The sequence below is a fragment of the Cryptotermes secundus genome, unplaced genomic scaffold (genome assembly GCF_002891405.2).
Source record: "Cryptotermes secundus unplaced genomic scaffold, Csec_1.0 scaffold556, whole genome shotgun sequence".
NCBI classification, from domain to species: Eukaryota; Metazoa; Arthropoda; class Insecta; order Blattodea; family Kalotermitidae; genus Cryptotermes; species Cryptotermes secundus.
Genome location: NW_019725847.1, coordinates 325,007 through 346,445, shown reverse-complemented (window position 1 = coordinate 346,445; position 21,439 = coordinate 325,007). Strand labels below are relative to the sequence as shown.

Genomic DNA, 21,439 nt, shown 5'->3' with positions numbered 1-21,439 from the left:
TAACAGCATCAGAGCAACTGCCGTTGCTATGGTAACAGGCCAGTCAACACTCCGTCCCCCTCCCCCACGGGTGACGTAATAGCACTTCCCACTGTGATGTAACGGGGGCCACCGCTGTTGACACAAGGCAACAGGGAACAGTATAAAAATCCGGCTGAGCAGTATGTGACGACAGTGTGTGGTTAGGAGTGACAGAGTGTGGATCGTGAAGTCGCCGAAGTCAGTTGCAGTCCAGCATTCGCCGGAGTGAGCTGTGATACTGCAGATGGCAGTAGTGGTGTAATTGTGAATTGTATAAGTGTGCGAGCAAACGTGCAATAAATTCACTATATTCAGTACAGCATAAAGTTATCTGTTGCATCAAACACCCAACACATGACAATTTGGTGTCAGAATTGGTTTACGAACTTAAACACGCCACATTTTGAACTGAAGACTGAAGTGTGTGTTTACAGTGTTGCCATAAGAACATGGAAGAAATAATCGAAATGCTGAAAGAGACGAAGGCCAACCAGGTGAAGGCAGAGGCCAATAGGAAGAAAGACAAAGATTTCATGGCAAAATTAGACACCAACCAAGAAAAGGTAGAGATCGGCCACAAGGAATTGCTGGCCAGATTGGAGGATGACAGGCAGGCCGACCGAAGAGAACTGAAGGAAATGATGAAAATGATGGACACCAGCCACAAGGAGATGGTGGCCGAAACAAAACCAGAAAGGGACATAAAGTCGATGGCCTGCCAAGAAACAATGGAGTCGCATCTAGAAGAAAAGAAGACAATGACCTGCACAGAAAAGATGGAGGGGTGTCTAGAAGAGAAAGAGCCGACCACAGTGGAAACGAAACCTGAGGCGGCCCAACAATGAGAAGTCCCCAATGAAGATGCGGTAGTGAAACTGGTCAAAGGATGGAAGAGGAGGCATAGGGGGCAAGAAGCAAGCTGCAGGGCGATACACAGAGCCGAAGAAACTGACCCGAGAAGATTGTGGATCCTGGATGAAGTTGGCTGCCGCCTGCAGGAAGATGTCCTGTCATGCAACAGTGGCATGGCGCAAGAAGAACATCTTCAGAAAAATTATGACCCATGGAAACTGTGGACCGCAGAAAGAAGTAACCGCAGCCACATTGAAGATTACATGCTGTGCAGGACGCAGGCATTACAAACAAAGCAATGGCAATGTGGTACAAGGAATCCTGAAAGAACACAAGCTTTGGAGGAGATATCAAACAAGACCTGAACGCAAAAATGGAATTAAGAACCGAGGCGGCAAGCGGCTGCTATACGAGAGAAAGAAGAGAGCAACCTCAATCAGTATCGGAGGGTGCAGCTCAAGAAATCTATCACCTCTGGGGAAATGGGACTGGCCTATAAGACTCTCAAGAAGACGCTAGAGGTGGAAATCATGAAGCGAGCAGTGGGAATTTCCAGTGGGTTACCAAAAATGGGGAAATGGAACTTGTGGAGGGGTTGACCCTCTTCAAAAAGGAAAGAGATACTTCAAGCAGAGGAAGAGCTGGTAACATAGAAGTACCGGCCTCCCCAGTGAGAATGAATTTGCGATGGATGAAAGTAATGAGTGAATGTGATACAACGGAATGACGAAAGCTGGACCATGGAATTGCTCGGGACAAGCACCTCTGAAGAAGGGGAGAAGAGGTAGTGCACCGAAGACGAACACCAGAGAAAAGAAGAATGGGGATGTACCGTTAGGGTGTTCGGGACAACTTTCAGAAGGGAGCAATGTGATGTGGATGGTGCAATGCTCAGTAAACACTTCCCCTCAAGTGGAGACGTAACAGCATCAGAGCAACTGCCGTTGCTATGGTAACAGGCCAGTCAACACTACATCCCCCTCCCTCGCAGTGACGTAACAGCACTTCCCACTGTGATGTAACAGGGGACACCGCTGTTGACACAAGGCAACAGGGAATGGTATAAAAAGCCAGCTGAGCAGTATGTGACAACAGTGTTTGATTAGGAGTGACACAGTGTGGATCGTGAAGTCGCTGAAGTCAGTTGCAATCCAGCATTCGCTGGAGTGAGTTGTGATACTGCAGATGGCAGTAGTGATGTAATTGTGAATTGTATAAGTGTACGAGCGAATGTGCAATAAATTTGCTATATTCAATATGGCATAAAGTTTTTGTCGCGTCAAACACCCAACACGTGACAGCATCTAAAATATCACTAGACTTTGCACCTGGTTTTCCAAATCCCCTAAGACCAAACTTGTTATTTTAATTCAGTTTTAGCAAGTCTGCACATCCTCTCACTTGACTATCCCCAAGTAGCAAGAATTCTATGTCTCCTAGATATTTCCTTTGCAGCTCTGGTTGTTATAGTTGTCTTGCCCTTTGTTTCTATAGCATATGGAAACTTCTATAAGGGCATACAAAATGATTTACCAGCAGTGGTACTTTAAACTGTTGAGGGTTCCGGTTCATCTTCTGACATTTTGGCCTAACAACAGACCACCTGCCATTGTCTTCCAATTGTGTAGAATCCTCATTTCGCTGCAGGTAGTTTGTATCTGTTCCTCCTGTCTGGTGATGCATATTTAACAAGCACTTTTAGTGTATTAAATATATTTTTAGTGTCTTTGATATAAGGTTATTGTTGCATTATAGATGGTATACTTATGATCTAAAAATGATGCTACAATGCAACTGGATGCTGAAACATAATGTGCACTCTGAAATGTTATATCTACTTACAATATAATGCACCAAACACTGCAAAATCAGCAATAGTAAGTTTACTGCCAACAAGATATGTGATGGGCCCAAGAATTTTATTGAGGTAGAGAATTGCTTCTTGAAATTCTTTGGTACACAACAGCTGCCCAAAGCTGAATGTCAACCAATGATCAATCTGTAAGGAAAACAATGATCAAAAATGATTGTTACTAAGCTAACTCCAAAACGCTTCTTCAGAAACTAACAATCACTCAGCAGATCAAGAAATTCCATACATTTAAGGGGGGGGGGGATGGCAATTTTTTTCAGGTTCACAAAAACCTGCCTATACTGTCCCAAATTAATACAGTCCAAACGCTCACAACCAATTTCCTTTATATCTATTTTAATATTAACCTCCTATCTATGCCTTGGTTTTCAAGGTAGATTCTTCCCTTCAGGCTTTCTGACCAACATTCTGCATGCATTTTTTATCCCTCCCATGCACAATACATCTCCTGCTCATTTCATCCTGCTTAAATCAATCATCCAAACATCTGAGGAAGAGTACAAATTATGAAGCTCCTCATTATGTAACTTCTTCCATCCCCTTTAGTTGTAAGTGCAAATATCCTGCACTGCATCCTGTTCTCAGACACATTTAATTTATTCTTTAAATGTTTCCTCAGCTCTTGCCTAATCTTATTATTTTGTGCCTGGATCAGTTACCCAATGCATAACTTTTTTGTAAGAGAAAAGTAAAGAGTACAATTACACAAAATAAGGACTTGCCTCAGTTCGTTCAAGCACAGTGCTTCCATACAAACCATATGAACAAGCAACTCGAGCCAGATATCGGCTAATAGTAGAGTTTGTATTGAAGGAGATGTCACTTGTTACTTGTAAAGAAGTTTCCTTTCCCCATTTTATTGTAACAGGAGTGGTATCTTTAATAAAATTTGCAACCAACAAAGCACCTGAAAAAACGTAAGCTTCAATTAAAATATAAACAAAAAAACTCACATTGCCTAATTTCATGAAACATCACATTGCCTATCCAAAATGTCATCAGTTTATAGTTTGCCATCATAAACACCATTATTATGATTTCAACAATTTTCACATGGTGTAAAACTGTAACACTGGAGCTTCAGTTACCTGAGTTAATAAGGAAATTTGCATAACCCAAAATTCCATCAGTATGACACAGTCCACATGAGTCCAAGCACTGAAGGCAGACTTGCACAAATTGTAGGCACTGGGTTGCCATGGTCGCAAGAATGTTCGTATTAATATATTACTACTAGTGCACGTTCTAACAAAGATAATGGAGAAAAATAATTTCTTCTCCTTCCTTTCTCCCTTTTTATTTGTTTGTCCTATTGTCATTACTCCCCTCCCTCCCTCATTCTCTCCCCTTCACATTAAACCATTTCCCTCATCCCATTCTTCTGTTCCTCTATCTCTTTCCTACCTTTTTCCCTTCCTTCTTCTCTCTCTCTTCTTTTTCCATCCCTTTCATTTGTTACCTACAAGATAGCCTCCTTCTACAAAACCAAAATCTTATGTTACATTTTGTAAATCTTATGCAATATATGACCACTTCCTCAGAATGTAAAAAGAACATGATCTAAATAAATCGGTTTTTTGGTCACACAAGTTTTGCAAATAATATTTCATAAAGATAACACCAACCACATATGGGCCCTCATTTTCTGTATACATTGCCCAAGTCTTGCTAATGGACTATGCCTGACTGAGGTTCTCAGGTCTGTCCAACTTGCAATCCACCAAACATTCTATACAATGGATGTGGTTTGTACTCTCCTTCAGGATAACATTAAGCTGAAATGCAGTGCTGATCACTGAATCATTTAGTGCTATGGTCTACTATGCAGATATGATGCAGACCTTTCACATAAAAATATTTCTAACACAGAACATTTTAATTCAGTGACTGAATAGAAGCATGCTTTGAATTGAATTGAATTTATTTACATTCTATAAATCCTAAGCAGGTTAGTACCTTTGGATACAGAACAAGTCAAAAGGTTACATACATAAGTACAGGCAATTTTAGCTTAAAAATTAATATAACTTAATTTTACATCATTCTCTATTTACATTGAAGTATTCATCTAAAGAGTAGAAGGAATGAGCATGTAGATAATTCTTTAACTCTGATTTAAACTTTTTAGTATCATTGCCCAAGTTTTTAATACTTTGTGGCAGATTGTTGAACACTTTTATGCCAGTAAAGTAGACTCCTTTTTGATATACTGATAAAGTTGATGAGGGTAGGTGGAAGTTATATTTTTGTCTAGTATTCATGTTATAGACATCAGAATTTAATTTGATTTGATTTCATATAGGTTAGAATTGCTTGCAAGAGGACAAAGCCTTCCCATTCTTTGTGATGGCTAAAATGTGTAGGGTATAAGGTAAAGTCGTCTCAGTGCTTAATTAAGCATTACACCATAAAGGCATACAGGGGAGTGGATGTACAGCTCAACATTTTTCTTGACCTTGGCACTAGTTTGAAGTGAGTGGTCAGCTTCCAGGCCCAGCCACTTTACCCCTGGGGAAAGAGTCTCTGGTACCAATTGGATAGGAGCCGGTCTCGACGTGGAGAAAATTCTTGAGCCTACCGGGACTCGACCTCCGACCCCCTCGGTTGTCCTGCCTGTGGCCAGTCACTATACTGACTGATATCAACTACACCCACTATGCTATCATGGCTGCTAAAATGGGTAGGCATTTGAAATAAAGTTGCTCACTAAAGGTTCCAGCTTTATTTGATCAACACCATTTCTGGTAGGGCAACTACTTCAGACTACGGTCTTCTGGTTTGTGACTCCGTGCTGTTTGGTAAGTAGTTACTAATGCTTCCAAGAAGCAACCTGTCTCTTCAGTTTTGAAGAGATACGCTCCAGCTTCCTTCGAAGAGTTGGTGTCTATTTACCAAACAACACGGCGTCACATTTCAAAATACTGTAATTTTCATTTTTATTGCCGTGAGAGCCTCAAGTAATAAAATAACTGCTGCCACAGAAAATTAAGAAACTTTCAAAGTTCAACCACCCCGGTTCTCCTTACCAATTGGTGGATTTGTAGAACTTGCGACTATAGTTAACGACATTCTGACAAATAAATTTTATGTCGAGAAATATCTGTCACAACACTTTAATTTTACACGTGTATCATATGGTACCATGTGGCGAAATCTTGCTTTCTGCCACGGATAACTTGCTACCAATATGACAGATCAGACGAGTGCAATTTATTGTATTGCCCAAGTAGTCACCGTGACGTCACGAGTGCACTAAACTGCCATCTATTTAAATGTTTAGATTATCGCTCCGAAATGTCCGCTGCCGAGGATCAATCGATAAAATGGTTAGCTACTAGTCTGTGCTCACAGGGCTTCCGAAATCCAGAGTTCGCAGAACAGGAATTAATAATTTTGTCACTCTGATCCCTTATACTGCAACGGTTCTTACTCCATTTTTAGAAATACGTTTAATATCACTTCGTCCATCTATCAGGAGAAAGTTTCCCAGCAACGCATTTCATTTACATCAATATAACATACTCTTACTGACATGCACTGGACATTGTGAACTATAACTTATAACTATAACTATAACATATTCATACATGTTCAGGAAGGTGGAAGTTGGGTAAACTTGACTAAAAAGGCTGTCTCCATCAGAATGAGTATATACTGCGTTTAATGCTATTATCAATATAATTTTTTATGGACCCAAACATTACATATATTAAACATCAAACATTAAACATTTATGAGGCCTGCCATCCATCCATCCACTCATTCCTGTTGCTCCCACTTGGAGCACAGAGCATCTGTGAAACACTTGTTTCACTTAAGTTTCTTGAGCTTAGACAGTAGGTAGGAGTCCTTGGATCGGGGATCAGCCCGTCGCAAGGCCACTACCTACACACAAACACAGAATAAATGCAGATATATCCATGCCTTAAGTGAGATTTGAACCCACGATCCCGGTGTTCAAGCAGGTGAAGACATTTTATGCCTTATACTGGGTGACCACTGTGATTAGCTGGGCCTTTGAATTAAGTATGAGAATGACACAGAAGGATATTTGGTTATGATGAATGAAGCAATTTTTTTTTCTGTGAAATATAGTTTGCAAGTCATAAATAATTATGACGTGACTTAGGCCTGTTACACCAGAAAGTTTTCATATTTTGAACTAGAAAACATTGTAACCATGCACTTTTTTTCAATGAGATTGTTTTAAAATTGCACTCCTTTTAATATATATATATATATATATATATATATATATATAATATGAAGGAACTACATTTTTCGGCATTTAATAGTAACAAAAATTTTTTTGTATATATTAATTGTATTTTTATTGAGAGTATCCAGGATTTTGGAATGAAAATATGGGATTAATTCTCAAAAAACAGCAGAACATATTCTGAAGACAAATGGGGAAAGAAAACTGCTATTGTAGTGTGTGTTTGATTATGTCTAACTCTGTATTCCATCAGAAAGATTAATATCATGAGTCACATGAAATCTAAATTGCATTCAATAAAACTGTAGTACAAAATGGATATGGTTTCACTTTTTCATTCATTCATTCATTCATTCATTCAAAGTTATCTTTGGTGGGGGATTAAAAATTAATTTAAAATCAAGTAATGGCATGGCTCCGTTTTCACTACATCTACATAACTAATCAATTCAGCTACACCATTCTCCTCTAACACACTGGAGCGAATTTTCATATTATAATACATGGTACAGTCATTAAGTTCGTGGACTGTGGTTTCATCGCCTCATATTACAAGGTATTCACATACACTTACACAGATCCATATCGGCCTTCAAAATAGTTTCCGTTGGCCGCTATGCAAGTCTGCCGACATTGCTGGAACATATTGGCAGGAAATTCCCATATGGCGTCTCTTGTGGCATTGACGACCTCCTTGGACGACTGAAATCTACGACCACGTAGCTTTGTTTTCAAGCAGTGAAAGAGAAAGAAATCACATAATGCGAGATGAGGTGAGTACGGAGGGTGTAGCAAAACGGTGACCTGTTGCCTTGCCAATTCCTCTTGGACAAGAACAGAACGATGTGCAGGGGCGTTGTCATGTAGCAACAGCCAATTCTTCCTGTGCCAAATGTTTCGCTAGGGGATTTCCCTAGTTTATGGCAGAACTTGATGTTTGCCCGTTGTTCAAACTGCCACGTTTTCGATTTCCGCCACTTGCATTTAACTGCAGTTCACAATAGAGGCAGTTGTTCTGCTTACACTGTTTGCACACAACTGCCTTTTGCTGTGACAGGAGATGAACTGACAGGTCATCAAATAATGCTTGAACCTATCCACTGTAGTGCACTGCAACAATGCTTTGCAGCCAGTCCACGAACTTATTGACTATGGTAGTATATGAATCAATGCAAAACTAAATTTTGCCCAGAACTGGATCATGCACAGGGTCTTAAATTGTTCCTTCATTCTTGGAGTGTCTATACAGTTTCCTAAGAATGTAATTTATCATTCAGAGACTTAACAAAATACTGTCAAGTATGTTGCATTTTCCAACTTAACAACATCCCTTTTATGACTATTATCCACCTATGAAATTGAAATGATTGCATTCCACAAATATGACCATAAGAATAATAAAGTTAAATTCTGTTTAAAATGCCTCATGGCCCCATGCAAAAAAATATATTTCACTTAAGGAGGGAACTTTAATGCACAAATCAAATATTTTACCCACATTTTTTTTGGGGGGGGGTTATTTGAGCTATCATTTGATCCATTTCTATAGCATAACAATATAACTGTCCAATGTAGTATTCAATCCAGTAATTCAATTAGTCGAATCCAATTGCTCAATCAATCCAGTCCCACTTCTGACACCATTTGTCATGTGTTAGTGATTAGACATAGGGTTTGAATTGGTGACTGGATTTATTGAACTCTAATAAATTGTCTGGAAGTATTTATGGCAGTGTTGCTAATTCAGGCAATCAACTTCTCACTGCAGCACACACTAAGTCCTCTCAGTTTTTTTTCACTAGCTGTTGCTAGATTAAGGCTCCAAACATTGTAGATTCCTCAGGATTTCTGTTCCCGTTCTTACTGGCCGGCGACTGTCTTACAGCTAACTCATTGCTTTAACTGTCAACTCTCAATTAAAGTAACTTGACCCGGTGGTTCTCATTGTGTAGCCTTGGGCTGGACAGCAGAGAAATCACTGACTCCAGCAGTCCTTACATTGATGTGTNCTTAACAAAACTCTTATTGCTCTTTTTTGGGCCACAAATATGCTTTTCATTGATGAAGATGAGCCCCAGAAAATAATTCCGTAATTGAGTTGAGCCTGAACATGGGAAAAATAGACGATACGTAAAACTTGTACCTAGCAACGGATGATGCCTTTTGTTAGGCTATTCAGTCATGTCACGATGTTAAATCTACTGCCAAAAAAAATTCATCATGTGAAGCCACTGGAATGTGTTATATATGCCTGTTTTTCATTATTTAAGAAGTGTACTATTTTTTTAAATCATCTGGCATATATTTGGATTGTTATACACAATATACAGTTTTCAAATGTAGGCAAAGTATGGGTTGAACAATGGTCATACATACAAATATGTTCACTGATTTTATACATCAAGGATTGACATTTTCACGTAAAAATATTACTTAACATTGCAGTAAATCACTGTAATATTTAGAACCATGTCTTAACTTTTAATCTTACTAAAACACACAATAAAACTATATGGCAGTATGTTCACCTGAGAACCACTGAATATATGAAAATAAATAAAGAATCAAAATTACATTAAAATGAGTATTCATAATATGTTCTTTTTCTGCTTTTAATTCTCCTTGCATGTTTTTTCCAGTTAGTTTTGCAATCGTTTAAAAGTTTACTGACTGAATTTTTAATTCTTCTAAAATGTGTTCAGAGATTTGCTCCATGTTGAAATATTTGGAATGGATACACAATGAAACAGAATAGTATAAGACACAAAAAATTGAAATATGCTTATAAAAGGGGACATATAAGTAACACTACTGTTTAATAAACCAAGAAGACTTAAAGAAATGATGTTCATTATGGCAAATATGCAAAAAAGATGTATTTCTTACTAATCATGATTATCAATAATCTGATCATTATTTAAACCTGTAATTAAACTTCTCGTGAAAGTGTGGTGGTATTACAAGGATCTAAACACATCAATGCCGAGCTCTCTTGTATTCTTCCATAGACACTGCACATGCAGTTTCTGTATCTTCCAGTTCACCAGTGGAAGCACTTCGTTTTCTTGATGGAGTTGCAATTGGTGACTGTTGCTTCAGACTATCAACATCATTAAAGGTGACCTGTGCACCACCTTCAGCTGTATGAAAAATGTCAGCCTGAAAAATAAACAAACTATTCATTAACAGATAGTAACAGAGTAAACTTCTGTCTCTTATGTGTCCAGGTGTTTTGTCCTTGGCTTTAACTCTTACAGTCACCTACCAAAAGTTGATTGCTTACCGGTTCTTGTCCAAAGAGCCCTATCCAACCAAGGCCAGAGAGTAACATGTAATGAAAAAAAAATGATTGGGGAACCTTGGTTCTAAAGATTAACGTTGAAAACGTCGGTTCATTTAATCTAATTCAAAAGTATCTTCAGGCACGTAATCCACATTTAAAAATGTTGACTAATGTTGTAGTGTATGTACAGGAGGTTCTGTTATCAAATGCTCCCACCATCGTTTACTAGGTAACGTTTCAGTAAACACCAAAATTATATCATAATTTTGTCCTGTATTTTGGTGATGAGGGAGCAACATATACCAAGTTTTCTCTGTGTTTACTTCTAGACCAACCTCCTCACTTGCGTCAGTTAGAGTTTGCGTGTTATTCTTTATGGTATCTATATTATTACCCAGTAGATTCACATCATCGGCATAGACCAACAGCTGATGTGTCCCGTTTAATTTCAGTCCCACCATGTTTTCCTTGACATTCGTAATGGCATATTCTGAAGTCTACAAATAGTTGATGTACTGTCTCATGGTACTCACATTTTTCTCCAGTATCTCCAGATCTGATCTGTAGTTGATCTGTTATGTCAAAACCCACATTGATGATCCAAAATAATTTCATTACAACAATCGCAGCTAAGAAGGGAACACACATCACAAGACGCGGTTTACACAGAAAATAAGAAAAACGACCCCTTAGTGAACGAACCACATGCAAGTTTTAATTAAGACAAATAAGATGAACTATCTTAACAAGTTTTAGCGAGTGTAAATTTATCATAATTGACAAATACGGACTTTTTAAATACTTTTTAAATGGTGTTGTGAAAATATATGAGGGCAGGCAATGCAATAGATTGACGTAATTGAGACACCTGATGATGGCACTATGTTCCCGAAACATGTTGTGAAGTGAGAGGTGAAATTGAGTGCACTACAAGACGGCCACTGTATACAAATAATGGATGAAAATCACTGCAACAGGACGCTAAAATATAACATTATCTATGTATGGACTTAACCTTGAGGAGAAGAATACTGGATAAACTTTTGTATGAAGTAGATAGCAGTGATATCCACCGATAATTACTACAGTCAGTTTTAACGCCATTCTTGTGAACTGGTACTATATTGGACTCCTTCCACTGATCGGGAAATTTTTCCTTATGCCAAATAGAAGTAATTAGCTTATGGATATTATAACTTAATATTTCGCCACCTGCTAGAACAAGTTCTACCGGAATTTGATCACTACCTGGCGATTTATACAGTTTCAATTTTGCAATAGCACTTTCATATTGTTATCATTAGATTTATAAAAGCATCCCTACCCATGGCATCAAGTTTACCACACAATGAAATAAGAATGTTGAGAACTGTATGAGTAAAACAGATGCTCAATGAGTGCTTCACTCAGTAAAAGATGAATAATGAGAACCATGGATCTGGAAATGAACAGTCAAGAGATCAACTGTGGTATGGTTTGACTACTGAGAAATGAATAATGGCTGTAAACCTTTTTAACATATTATGATCAAACCTGTACTTTGTGTGCAATTCATCAGTGTTGTTCTAAATGTAAATTTTCTAAAAAAGTTTTGCAAAATGAACTTCTAATGTGGGAAAACGTTATATGCAAGAACTTTATACATGGCCATTTTAAAATTATTGTTATGAGTGTTTTGTTGGGATTCTGAAAATTGAATGTCTTATATGGGAATACTTAGTATTGGGGTAATGCTGTATTTGCCTTTCAGAACATAGTCTAAGCTTGTAGTTCTTTCCTCTGTGTCACTAGGCAGTGTCTGTAGCTATCATTTGTGTTTCCTTGGACATATAATTGGATAATTTTCAAATAACTTTTACAGTGAAATACTGCACACTACTAGCACACTGAAGAAATGCTAGATTCTGAGACAAGCCAGCAGTGGAGTTTCTGGGATCAAAGTGTCAGAAGCCTGGAATAATCTGAAAGGGTGTAACTTATAATCACCCTTCTATGTTCATTTCCAGTGGGTCAAAAGAAAAGCTTGGTACAACAGGGGTCTTTCAATATTTGCTGGCTTGGCAGGTAAGCCAGCAGCAGAGTTGCTGCTGCTGGCCACATTTAGGCAGGTATCATCAAACAATGGACAGCAGAGGAAGCTTACAACATAAAGTTATCTAGTAAAATGGCCATGATGTCTATAAATGTCACACATGTTTCTCAAAACTCTGTTGTAGATATAACGCCAGTCAGCAATGGAAACTTGTACATTGTGCTCACAAGATGTTCCTGTTACTTCAGAGTGTGACAGGAAGTTGTTGATTGCTTGATAGCTGCTCTGGGTTTGAGTTCTGTTGTTATTGGAGAGGGTGGGTTTCCCCATGCACTTAGCCCAAATACTGGTCCATTGTGCATCCCCCTGTGATATTGTACCAGTCTCTATACCCTACTGGTACTGGTGCATGCCATCAGTCCCGACTCAGCCAGTGAGTTCAGCCTCTCCTGGCTCAGCGGTATCTCGATGCTTCCCCCATCTACCAGAGGCGTTAGAGACTACTGCTGGGAGGGAAATGTCCTGAATTTGGCTCAGAGGTCCCTTGAGACATGAGGTTCTTTTACGTGCCATAAAGCTACAGCACGGGCCCCACGGCTTAAAGTCCCTCCCGGAGGACTTGTTCCCTGAATTTTTCCGCCCTTAAAAATTCCACGACCTCCGCCGGGTTTGAACCCGCGTACCTTGAGTCACGAGGTGGGAACATTACCCCTAGACTACGGAGGCTGCTAAAACATATATATGTTACTTACTTACATAGTTACTTAAGGAGCTGAGCCCTTCTTGAGGAGAAGCCAAATCTGCAGCTACTCAAGAATTTCCCAGCATTTTATGTAACCTGAAGGTTCATTACCCTGTTCACAAGAGCCCTTCACTGGTCCCTATCCTGAGCCAGATCAACACAATCCATACAACCCTATCTCTCTAAGATTCATTTGAATATTGTTCACCCACCTATGCCTTGGTCTTCCCAGTGGTCTCTTTCCTTCTGGCTTTCCCACCAATATCCTATATGCATTCCTCATCTCCCCCATTCATGCTACATGCCCTGTTCATCTCATTCTCCTTGACTTGATCATTCTAATTATACTTTGAGAAGAGTAAAATTTATGAAGCTCCTCATTATGCAGTTTTCTCCAACCTCCTGACACTTCATCCCTCTTCAGTCCAAATATTTTCCTCAACACCCTGTTCTCAAACACCCTCAGTCTATGTTCCTCCCTTAATGTCAAAGACTAAGTTTCACACCTATACAGAACCACATGCAAAATTATAAAACTTTAATGTAATGGTTATATATATAAAAAAATAGGTATGTGAATTCTGATAATTGGTCTTCCGAAGCCTTTTCATTCTGTAATTCTATAACGATACATGACTGAGATATTCCATTTTAAAAAGTGAGCAAAAATTATAAAATTAAATGCTGCAGCAACAAATTTAAATGTCCGAGGGAATTTAATGTGCCACTGTGGGAGGCAGAAGAACACAGAAAAAACCACTTGACCAGTTAATGATACATTAAGTATGAACCTTGTATTTCTCACATTTATAAAGTTTTGACTTTGTCAGAAGTGAGTCTGTGTTTTTATGCCTTCAGTATGTCCTTCTTTGTTATATGAACTAACAGATCAAGTCTATCCAAGCCAGTAACCTTGTAGAGATGTGTTTCCAGTTCTCCACTTGAATCCTGGTGTTGGCTCATGAGGCAGTACTTTGTTGTCTTAGGATTGGCAACATGTTTAATGTCTGTGAGCTTTGTAACAGATTTGCGTCGCTTCATACGTGGCTGCATCACAGTACCAAGCTCAACTGCAGTTGCCGGTCTGTGGTCCAACCATATCTCATCCCCTACTGTCTGAGACCGTCTATGCCTTGGATTTCTTACTAATGGTCCCTGTTAAAACAATTGTAAACAGACAGAAATATATATTTATTTTAAATAGCAGGCTATTGAAATATGGGATATTGTCACATGATCTTGTTTCATTTACACTTGGTTTGGTTTATGCCTCCACTCTAAAACAGGCAAAATATATGTAACTGAAACAAATTTATAAAATGAATGTAACAAGGAATAATAGTGGCGTTATGTAAATGAGAGATCATGTGGTTAACTAAAATTCTCATAGGAAGTCTACCACTCATATAGAACAAATCAGGTCTATTATTATGTTGCATTAAAATCTGCATGTTGTCTTCACCATATGGAGTAGAATAAACATGATTCTTATTAGTATTTTAGTATTTTACCCTAAATCATATTACCAGTGATATTTTAAAGTGAATTAAAAGTGTACAGGGTGATTACAAGCAATCTGACTCTTTTTAAAATAAGGAAAAATGTTTTCAAAGTGATAATTAGGAACAAGATTTACATGAAACTGGTAATGATGGCAGGTTGACAGTATTAAATTTTCCACATGAAAAATCTGTCAAGAGAATGTTCCTACATTGTAGAATTTATAAATGCAACTGAACATCTCTACATGAGAAAATACACAGTCAAACTGATCACATCTTGATAGAACGTGGCATATACATATGTTTGATCTTTTAGAGGAAATGAAGGTAATACCAAATTATATTTTAAAAAATATAGGTCATAGGTATAATCTTTTGTGATCATAATTATATAAAACATTATGTGAAGAAACAATTTAGAACATTGGGGAATAAAAAAAATCACCAAAAATCTCGAAATGGACTAATGACACACCAAATGAAATGAAGAATACTGGGTCATGTGAAAGAGTCACAGTATACAGCATTGTTTTAGATGCATAAGGGAATCTGTTCTGGTATGCAATGTGGTAAGTGGAGACAATTTAACTCAACAGAGCGTTAGAAGATGGAAAGCCTTACTGAATGTATCTAATAATAAATATCTATATGGAGGAGGAAGTTAAGTGATATGGCTCTATGTAGTAAGACATTTAATACTTCCTCCAGAATGGTCTAATTCATTTATTACAAAACGACAATTAATGTAATATTTTCTGGTGTCGAGAAATCTTCCATGAATGGGTATGTTTCACAAATTCTTATATTTTCTCAGTATCACATTTATGTCCTGTCTAGAAAACCAAGATTAAGAGCTGTGGGGATCCGTTGTGCTGACCATGCAACACCCTCTATCCGCTAAAGTTAGCACGGTCAGTATAGTTCACCTGTGGACTACAGGTCATGGAGATCATATTTATATATGTTTATTACTGAAAATAAACAAACATACTAGCTTCATATGAGATACAAAAATATTTAATACAGAGTGGGGCGCAGAAACTTCCTTTTTGTGAAGACGCATTGTGAAGGGAGGGGAGGTCGCAGAAAATTGGGGATAGGCTCGGCGAACGCAGCAGTCGCGGAAGTTTCTGTCTAATACCCCTCAGTAGGAAACATGAGGTGGACGAGTGAGCAGCGTGCGTTTGCTGTCGAAGCCTATTTTTTGAACAACCATTCCTACGTGGTGATGCAACGTGCATTCCGTACTCACTTTGGAATTAAGCCCAGAGGTCCGGTTCCCGAATGGAAATCGATTGTTTTGTGGGTAGAGAACTTTAGGACAACCAGGAGTGTGGTGAAAAAATCATCAGGACGACAATGGACCGTTACGACGCCAGAAAATGTGGAGGCAGTTCGGCAGTTGATCTTGAGACCTCCAAGACACTCCGCTCGCAAAAATGCAGTCGCCCTAGACATATCCAATCATTCAATGCGCCAAATTCTTCACAAACATCTTCATTTCCATCCCTATAAGATGGTTGTTGGGCAAGAATTGTCCCCACGTAATTTCCAGAACCAAATAACGGCGTGCGAAATTTTATTGGAAACTTTACCCCCTGATGCACTTGTTTTCTTTAGTGAGGAGGCATATTTTCACCTATCCGGATATGTCAACAAGCAGAATATGCACTATTGGAGTGGTAACAATCCCAGATAGCTTCATGAGAGGCCACTTCACAGTGATAAGGTGACAGTATGGTGTGTGTTGTCGAGAGTTGGAGTTATTGGCCCTTATTTTTTTGAAGAAGACAATCATGCAGTTCCTGTCAATTCACAGTGGTATGCGGACATGATTAAAATCTTTTTCGAACCAGCTCTTGAAGAAATGCATCTAGGAAATGTCTGGTTCCAACAGGATGGTGCCACGGCCCACACAGCCCGAGCTCCGATGAGAGATTTGAGGGCAAAGTTCCCCAGACGGCTCATCTCGCTTCGAGGTGACATACCATGGGCAGTGCACTCACCTGATCTAACGCCTTGTGATTTCTTTTTATGGGGATACCTCAAGGCAGAGGTTTTTAAACATCGCCCCACAAATCTGCTTCAGCTGCAGAATGTTATTCGGCAGGAAGTAGCCCAAATTCCGGTGCACATGTTGGAAAGTGCAGAAGGGAACTTCAGATAACGGTTGCATCAGTGCATAGAGAACAGTGGCCACCACCTTCAAGATATTTTGTTTAAAACTACATGATTTAAAACTTTAAAGTATGTTCTTTCATTAGACAAACATAAATTTTGTCTATCAGTAATAATTTTTCTTTTATTCGCCTTCAAAGAAAGGAAGTTTCTGCACCCCATCCGGTAGAATACTGTATGCACTTTTATACAAGTGATGAAGACAACATCCGAACGCTTACAATGAGAATTATTATCAGGGTTTTTTTTTCAGTTTCTAAAAAGAAAATATGAGTCTTTTACAAATGCCTGTGATACTCGAGAAGAGAAATGACATCAAATTCCTAAAATAAGCAATAAAATACCTTTGACATGAGACATCACAAATATTATAGAAATAAAAATTTTGCCTATGTTATTCATAAGGACAGAATTCGTTTACTATATCTTTCTGCATACCCTCACATGTGAAACTAAATTATTTCTTTCTGGAGCAACTGGGGGCTGGCTGGGCGTAGCCAGAAATCTTGTGTGCTGTACAGGAGCATGCCTAGATGAACAGGTATCCTTTGTCAAGTTTTGTTTTACTTTCCTTAGCTTCTTTTCTTGCTCCTTCATTTGTGTCTGAAAGTAATGGAAGATTATACCATAAGAAAATAATTCGATCATAACAGATGATTAAGGTAAAGTCTGCATATGATCCTTACACTCCTTTTGGGTAAATTATACAGCAGATAAAGGGAAGAGCTCAAAAACCACTAAGAGAAAAAGAGATAAATAAAATGTGCAAAAAAACTGGAAACTTTTACAGAATATAACAAATGGGAAAAAACTCAGTCTAAATGTGGCAGAAATGGGTGGTATAAGAAAAAAAAATATAGTAAAGAGCTCTATCTTCTTGGATATAATGCCATGTGGTCTGTTGAAAGACAACGTTTCGGAGGAACATGTTACCTCCATCTTCAGGGTTGAACAATAAGTCCAGCAAGAAGCCAGAATGATGAAGGCAGCAGGTAACATGTGCCTCCAACACATCAGTTGATTTTCAATGGACTACATGGCGTTATATCTTCACAATCACTGCTGTAAGAACACCAAATCCTAAAAAGTGCACATAGTATTTGATAGGGAAAACTTTTGTAAAATTGGCACTTGGAAGAATACAAAAATACAGAAGTGAGGATAATACTCTCACATGTTTTAGTGACTCATAAATGGGGTTTTGATTGGAGAATCGATTTACTAGATATTACTAAAATATTAATTTTATTTGTGGTTACTGTTATTATGTGTAATTTTTTGAACACTGAATATTTACTACAAAAAATTAAATCTGACTTTTTTCATAAGTCTAAAATAACACTAAACCAAACTGTTGACATCAATACTATGTGTATTTCATGTGGATGACGAACAAGGCAAAGTTAATTACAAACTTCAAACAACATGGAATTTGTTACCATAACATACATTCTGATACCATACAGATATTGTTTCACTCGCTTAGGGCTTTTTAATTGCTGAAGTACCTAAGTCAAATATTTTATATTGCATTTATTTGTATTACAAATTATCGTACTTAAATACCAACTACAGTGAGAGGTTGTGCTTGTAATTATCTACTTGCATTACATAACTGTTATAGCTAGTCATATTCTATAATTACTTTTCTCTATTAACCAACTGAAATATATCCCCACATGTTCTGTAATGGATTGAGTTATAATTCAGGTCTTTCAGTGAAACATAGGAAATTTTATGCTACCAAAGACGCACTGAACTCTTTCCTGGTATCATGTTAGTATATACGTTGTCTAACAATAAAGTTCGCGAACTCATTGCGGTAAAAGTGCTACATACCTCACTGCTGAATATCACTGTGGTCGCCTTCAAACTAATCCCGTTCGGAAGCTATGCACTGATGATAGCACCTTGTCTACCTTTCAAAACAATTTTGGAACTGGTTTTGTGTAATGGCCTTCAGGGCTGCCATCATATTGCTTCTGATGTCATCAATGTCATCAGTGTCATCAAAATGCCTCCCTTTCAATATTTCCTTTATCTTTGGGAACAGAAAAAGACCACTGGGGTCTAGATGTGGTGCATAGGGAGGATGATCCAGCATAGTTATTTGTTTACTAGTTAGAAACTCCTTCACAGAGAGTGCTGTGCGATCAGGTCCTTTGGAACCATTTTTGCACACACATTCCTCATGTCAAGATTTTCAGTTAAGATTTTCCTAACTGTTTCTCTGTTGATGTTCACTTGCTCTGCTGTGCTCCTGACAGTCACCCGACGATTTTCACACATCATTTGACGAAGTTTGGCAATGTTTCCTTCAGTTCTGCTCGTTGCTAGCTGTCCTGATCTCTCTTCATCAGTGACACTTTCTCTTCCTTCAGAAAAACGTGTCACCCACTTGCGAACTGTGGTTTTCTTCATAGTATTATCCCCGTAAACTTGCATTAACGTCTTGGGCACAATAGATCACTGTGGTCACGGTGCAAGGGCCAAGAAGGCCTACCCCTTAAACATTCAACATCTCTCTGATTTTGCTTCCACTCTTGCCAACTTTAACATGAAATTTAATTTTCATTCATTCCTTGAATTCAAGCTCCGACATTCTCTCAACGGCATACCGAAACACACTCATACAATAATAGACGTCACTTAGAAAGAGACTGCCATAGATCAACAACAACACCACAGCTGTGAAATGCTGATTTGCCAACGTCATGAAGCCACTCGTAGTTTCTGTGTGCATTTACTGGGAAGCACAATTTAAGCTAATCTAGATGGAGAGGTAATTATACTGATGACAGTGGACACTGGTTCCATCATGGACTACAGCACAGTTCTATTGTACATGGTACCTAGATTTAAACAGGACCACTACTGGAAACTGTAAATGGACAGTATTCATCTTCAGTCAATTGTTAAGTTTATGTACATGCCTCTATACCACATTGTGAAGGCATGTAGGTGTCAGGGAGATAATTTTCCACATACATCTCAAATCTTGCCAGCGGTAGAAGGCCAAAGGTAAGTGACCACTTTAAATCCAGGGCAAGGGACTTCACACCCATTGGATAGGAGACTGAGTGAACCCCAGACACAGTTGGGATATGGTGATGCCCATGCTGGGGATTAAACTCTGGTTATCCAGTCCATAGCCAGTAACTATAATGACTGACCTATCCTAGCACCTACATGCATTTATAACAGGTAGAAAAGGGATATATGTTTTCTGAAAAAAAAATACAGAGGTTTTGGTTAATATTTTTAAGAAGTAAATGTCTTATCTGTTGTCATCTTACCTTAAATTCAACTTCTTCTTCTTCTTCTTTCACACTTTCTTTCCCAGCTGCAATTCTGTCTCCATACACTTTCCTCAGCCTTTCTTTTTCAAGCAATTCTTTATTTAACAGCATTTCTTGATTTTGAAGCTGAAATAAAGAAGAAAAAATGTGTATGTCTGCAGAGTTTGATATTTGTACTTAACCAAATATATTAGAGCTCTATCTGGCAGCTTAAAATTTCAGAAAATAAAAAATTCCAGATCTAGGCTTTGAATATCTTGGGAACTTAAGTGTATATGGCTTTTACTTCATATCGTTAAATTAAACACACTGTCAGTAACACAAATATATTATTCAACTTACTAATAATCTGAGTGTTGATAAGCTCTGCAATTTCATTGACAGCAGAATGAAACATTGGTACAAAGACGTTGCACATACTTTCACGTATAACTGATCTTAATTATGCTGACTTGGAAACGAACTGACTGGTGCTCATGAGACCAGTGTTGGTAGCTGAATACTGAACAGTGAAATTCATTGGACCAGTAAAGCTAGTTTCAAGAACACTGGCATTTAATATTTGTGGTCCTAGTGCATGTACCATCACTTTCTGGAAGATAACACCTATGCAGTTTTATTTACTCACAACTCCGAATATTATCACATAGTGAGTATGACTAGAGATGAGATTTTGATTGATAATTGGATTTATTGGACTCTTGCACTCATAATGACAATTAACTACAAGAGTCTCAATGAGTTACATGTTCTAAAGCTCACTGTAACCACAGCACACATAAAGTCTTCTCAGTCATCACTAGCCATTGCTTGGTAGTGACTTCCAGTGGCAGATATTCCCCATTTTCTGGGTTCCTGAATTGTCCCTGAGATCAGCTACCAGCTTCTCACTTCTCACAACTGCAGCTCTCAACTGACTCAACCCTGGACGTTCCTCTGCTCCTGGTCTAATGACCTTGTAGGCTGGTGGCCATCTCATACCAAACTCTTGCTCTTCTAACTGCTGTCTCAAGACTGTCTCATAATGAAAGCTGGTCCTTATTATACAGCCCTGGCATGGACTGCACAGAAAATGTCTCTTCCAACATTGCGTGTTCTCTCATTGCCAAAGAAACTACATGTCCACAGAACTGTTCCCTACCAATGGCTGTTGTACTGTTGCCTGTTTACACAGCTGTTACTTGGCAAGGATCTACATGTCACAATATGAACAAAATCCATCCAGCTGATCAGGCATTAGTGATGTGTACACCAATGTATACACAGGTACGTACAGAGATCATTCAAACAACAATTTTTTTGTAATAAGGAGGATAATAACATAATAATCTGTCAACCTATCATGATAAATTTTTCCATGATCACAGTACCTTGTCATATACACCACATACCTTACATTCAAAAGTAAAAGAACAGGGTTGTTGTATGGAAAGATTTC

At 38.3% G+C, this 21,439-nt stretch overlaps 2 protein-coding genes across 2 annotated transcripts in view; both read right to left on the bottom strand.

Annotated features, from left to right (window-relative positions):
* Window positions 1–5,914, bottom strand: part of LOC111863737 (bifunctional glutamate/proline--tRNA ligase) — a 27,350-nt gene extending 21,436 nt beyond the window's left edge. Inside the window, exons 1-3 of the mRNA XM_023850319.2 lie at window positions 5,773–5,914; window positions 3,469–3,653; window positions 2,716–2,872 (exon numbers count right to left, since the gene is read on the bottom strand). Coding sequence (XP_023706087.1) covers window positions 2,716–2,872; window positions 3,469–3,653; window positions 5,773–5,815 — 385 coding nt within the window. The 5' untranslated portion in view covers window positions 5,816–5,914. The remainder of the gene's footprint in view (window positions 1–2,715; window positions 2,873–3,468; window positions 3,654–5,772) is intronic.
* Window positions 5,915–8,996: 3,082 nt separating this feature from the next.
* Window positions 8,997–21,439, bottom strand: part of LOC111863741 (kinesin-like protein KIF23) — a 39,192-nt gene continuing 26,749 nt past the window's right edge. Inside the window, exons 12-15 of the mRNA XM_023850327.2 lie at window positions 19,999–20,127; window positions 17,141–17,305; window positions 13,935–14,177; window positions 8,997–10,124 (exon numbers count right to left, since the gene is read on the bottom strand). Coding sequence (XP_023706095.1) covers window positions 9,942–10,124; window positions 13,935–14,177; window positions 17,141–17,305; window positions 19,999–20,127 — 720 coding nt within the window. The 3' untranslated portion in view covers window positions 8,997–9,941. The remainder of the gene's footprint in view (window positions 10,125–13,934; window positions 14,178–17,140; window positions 17,306–19,998; window positions 20,128–21,439) is intronic.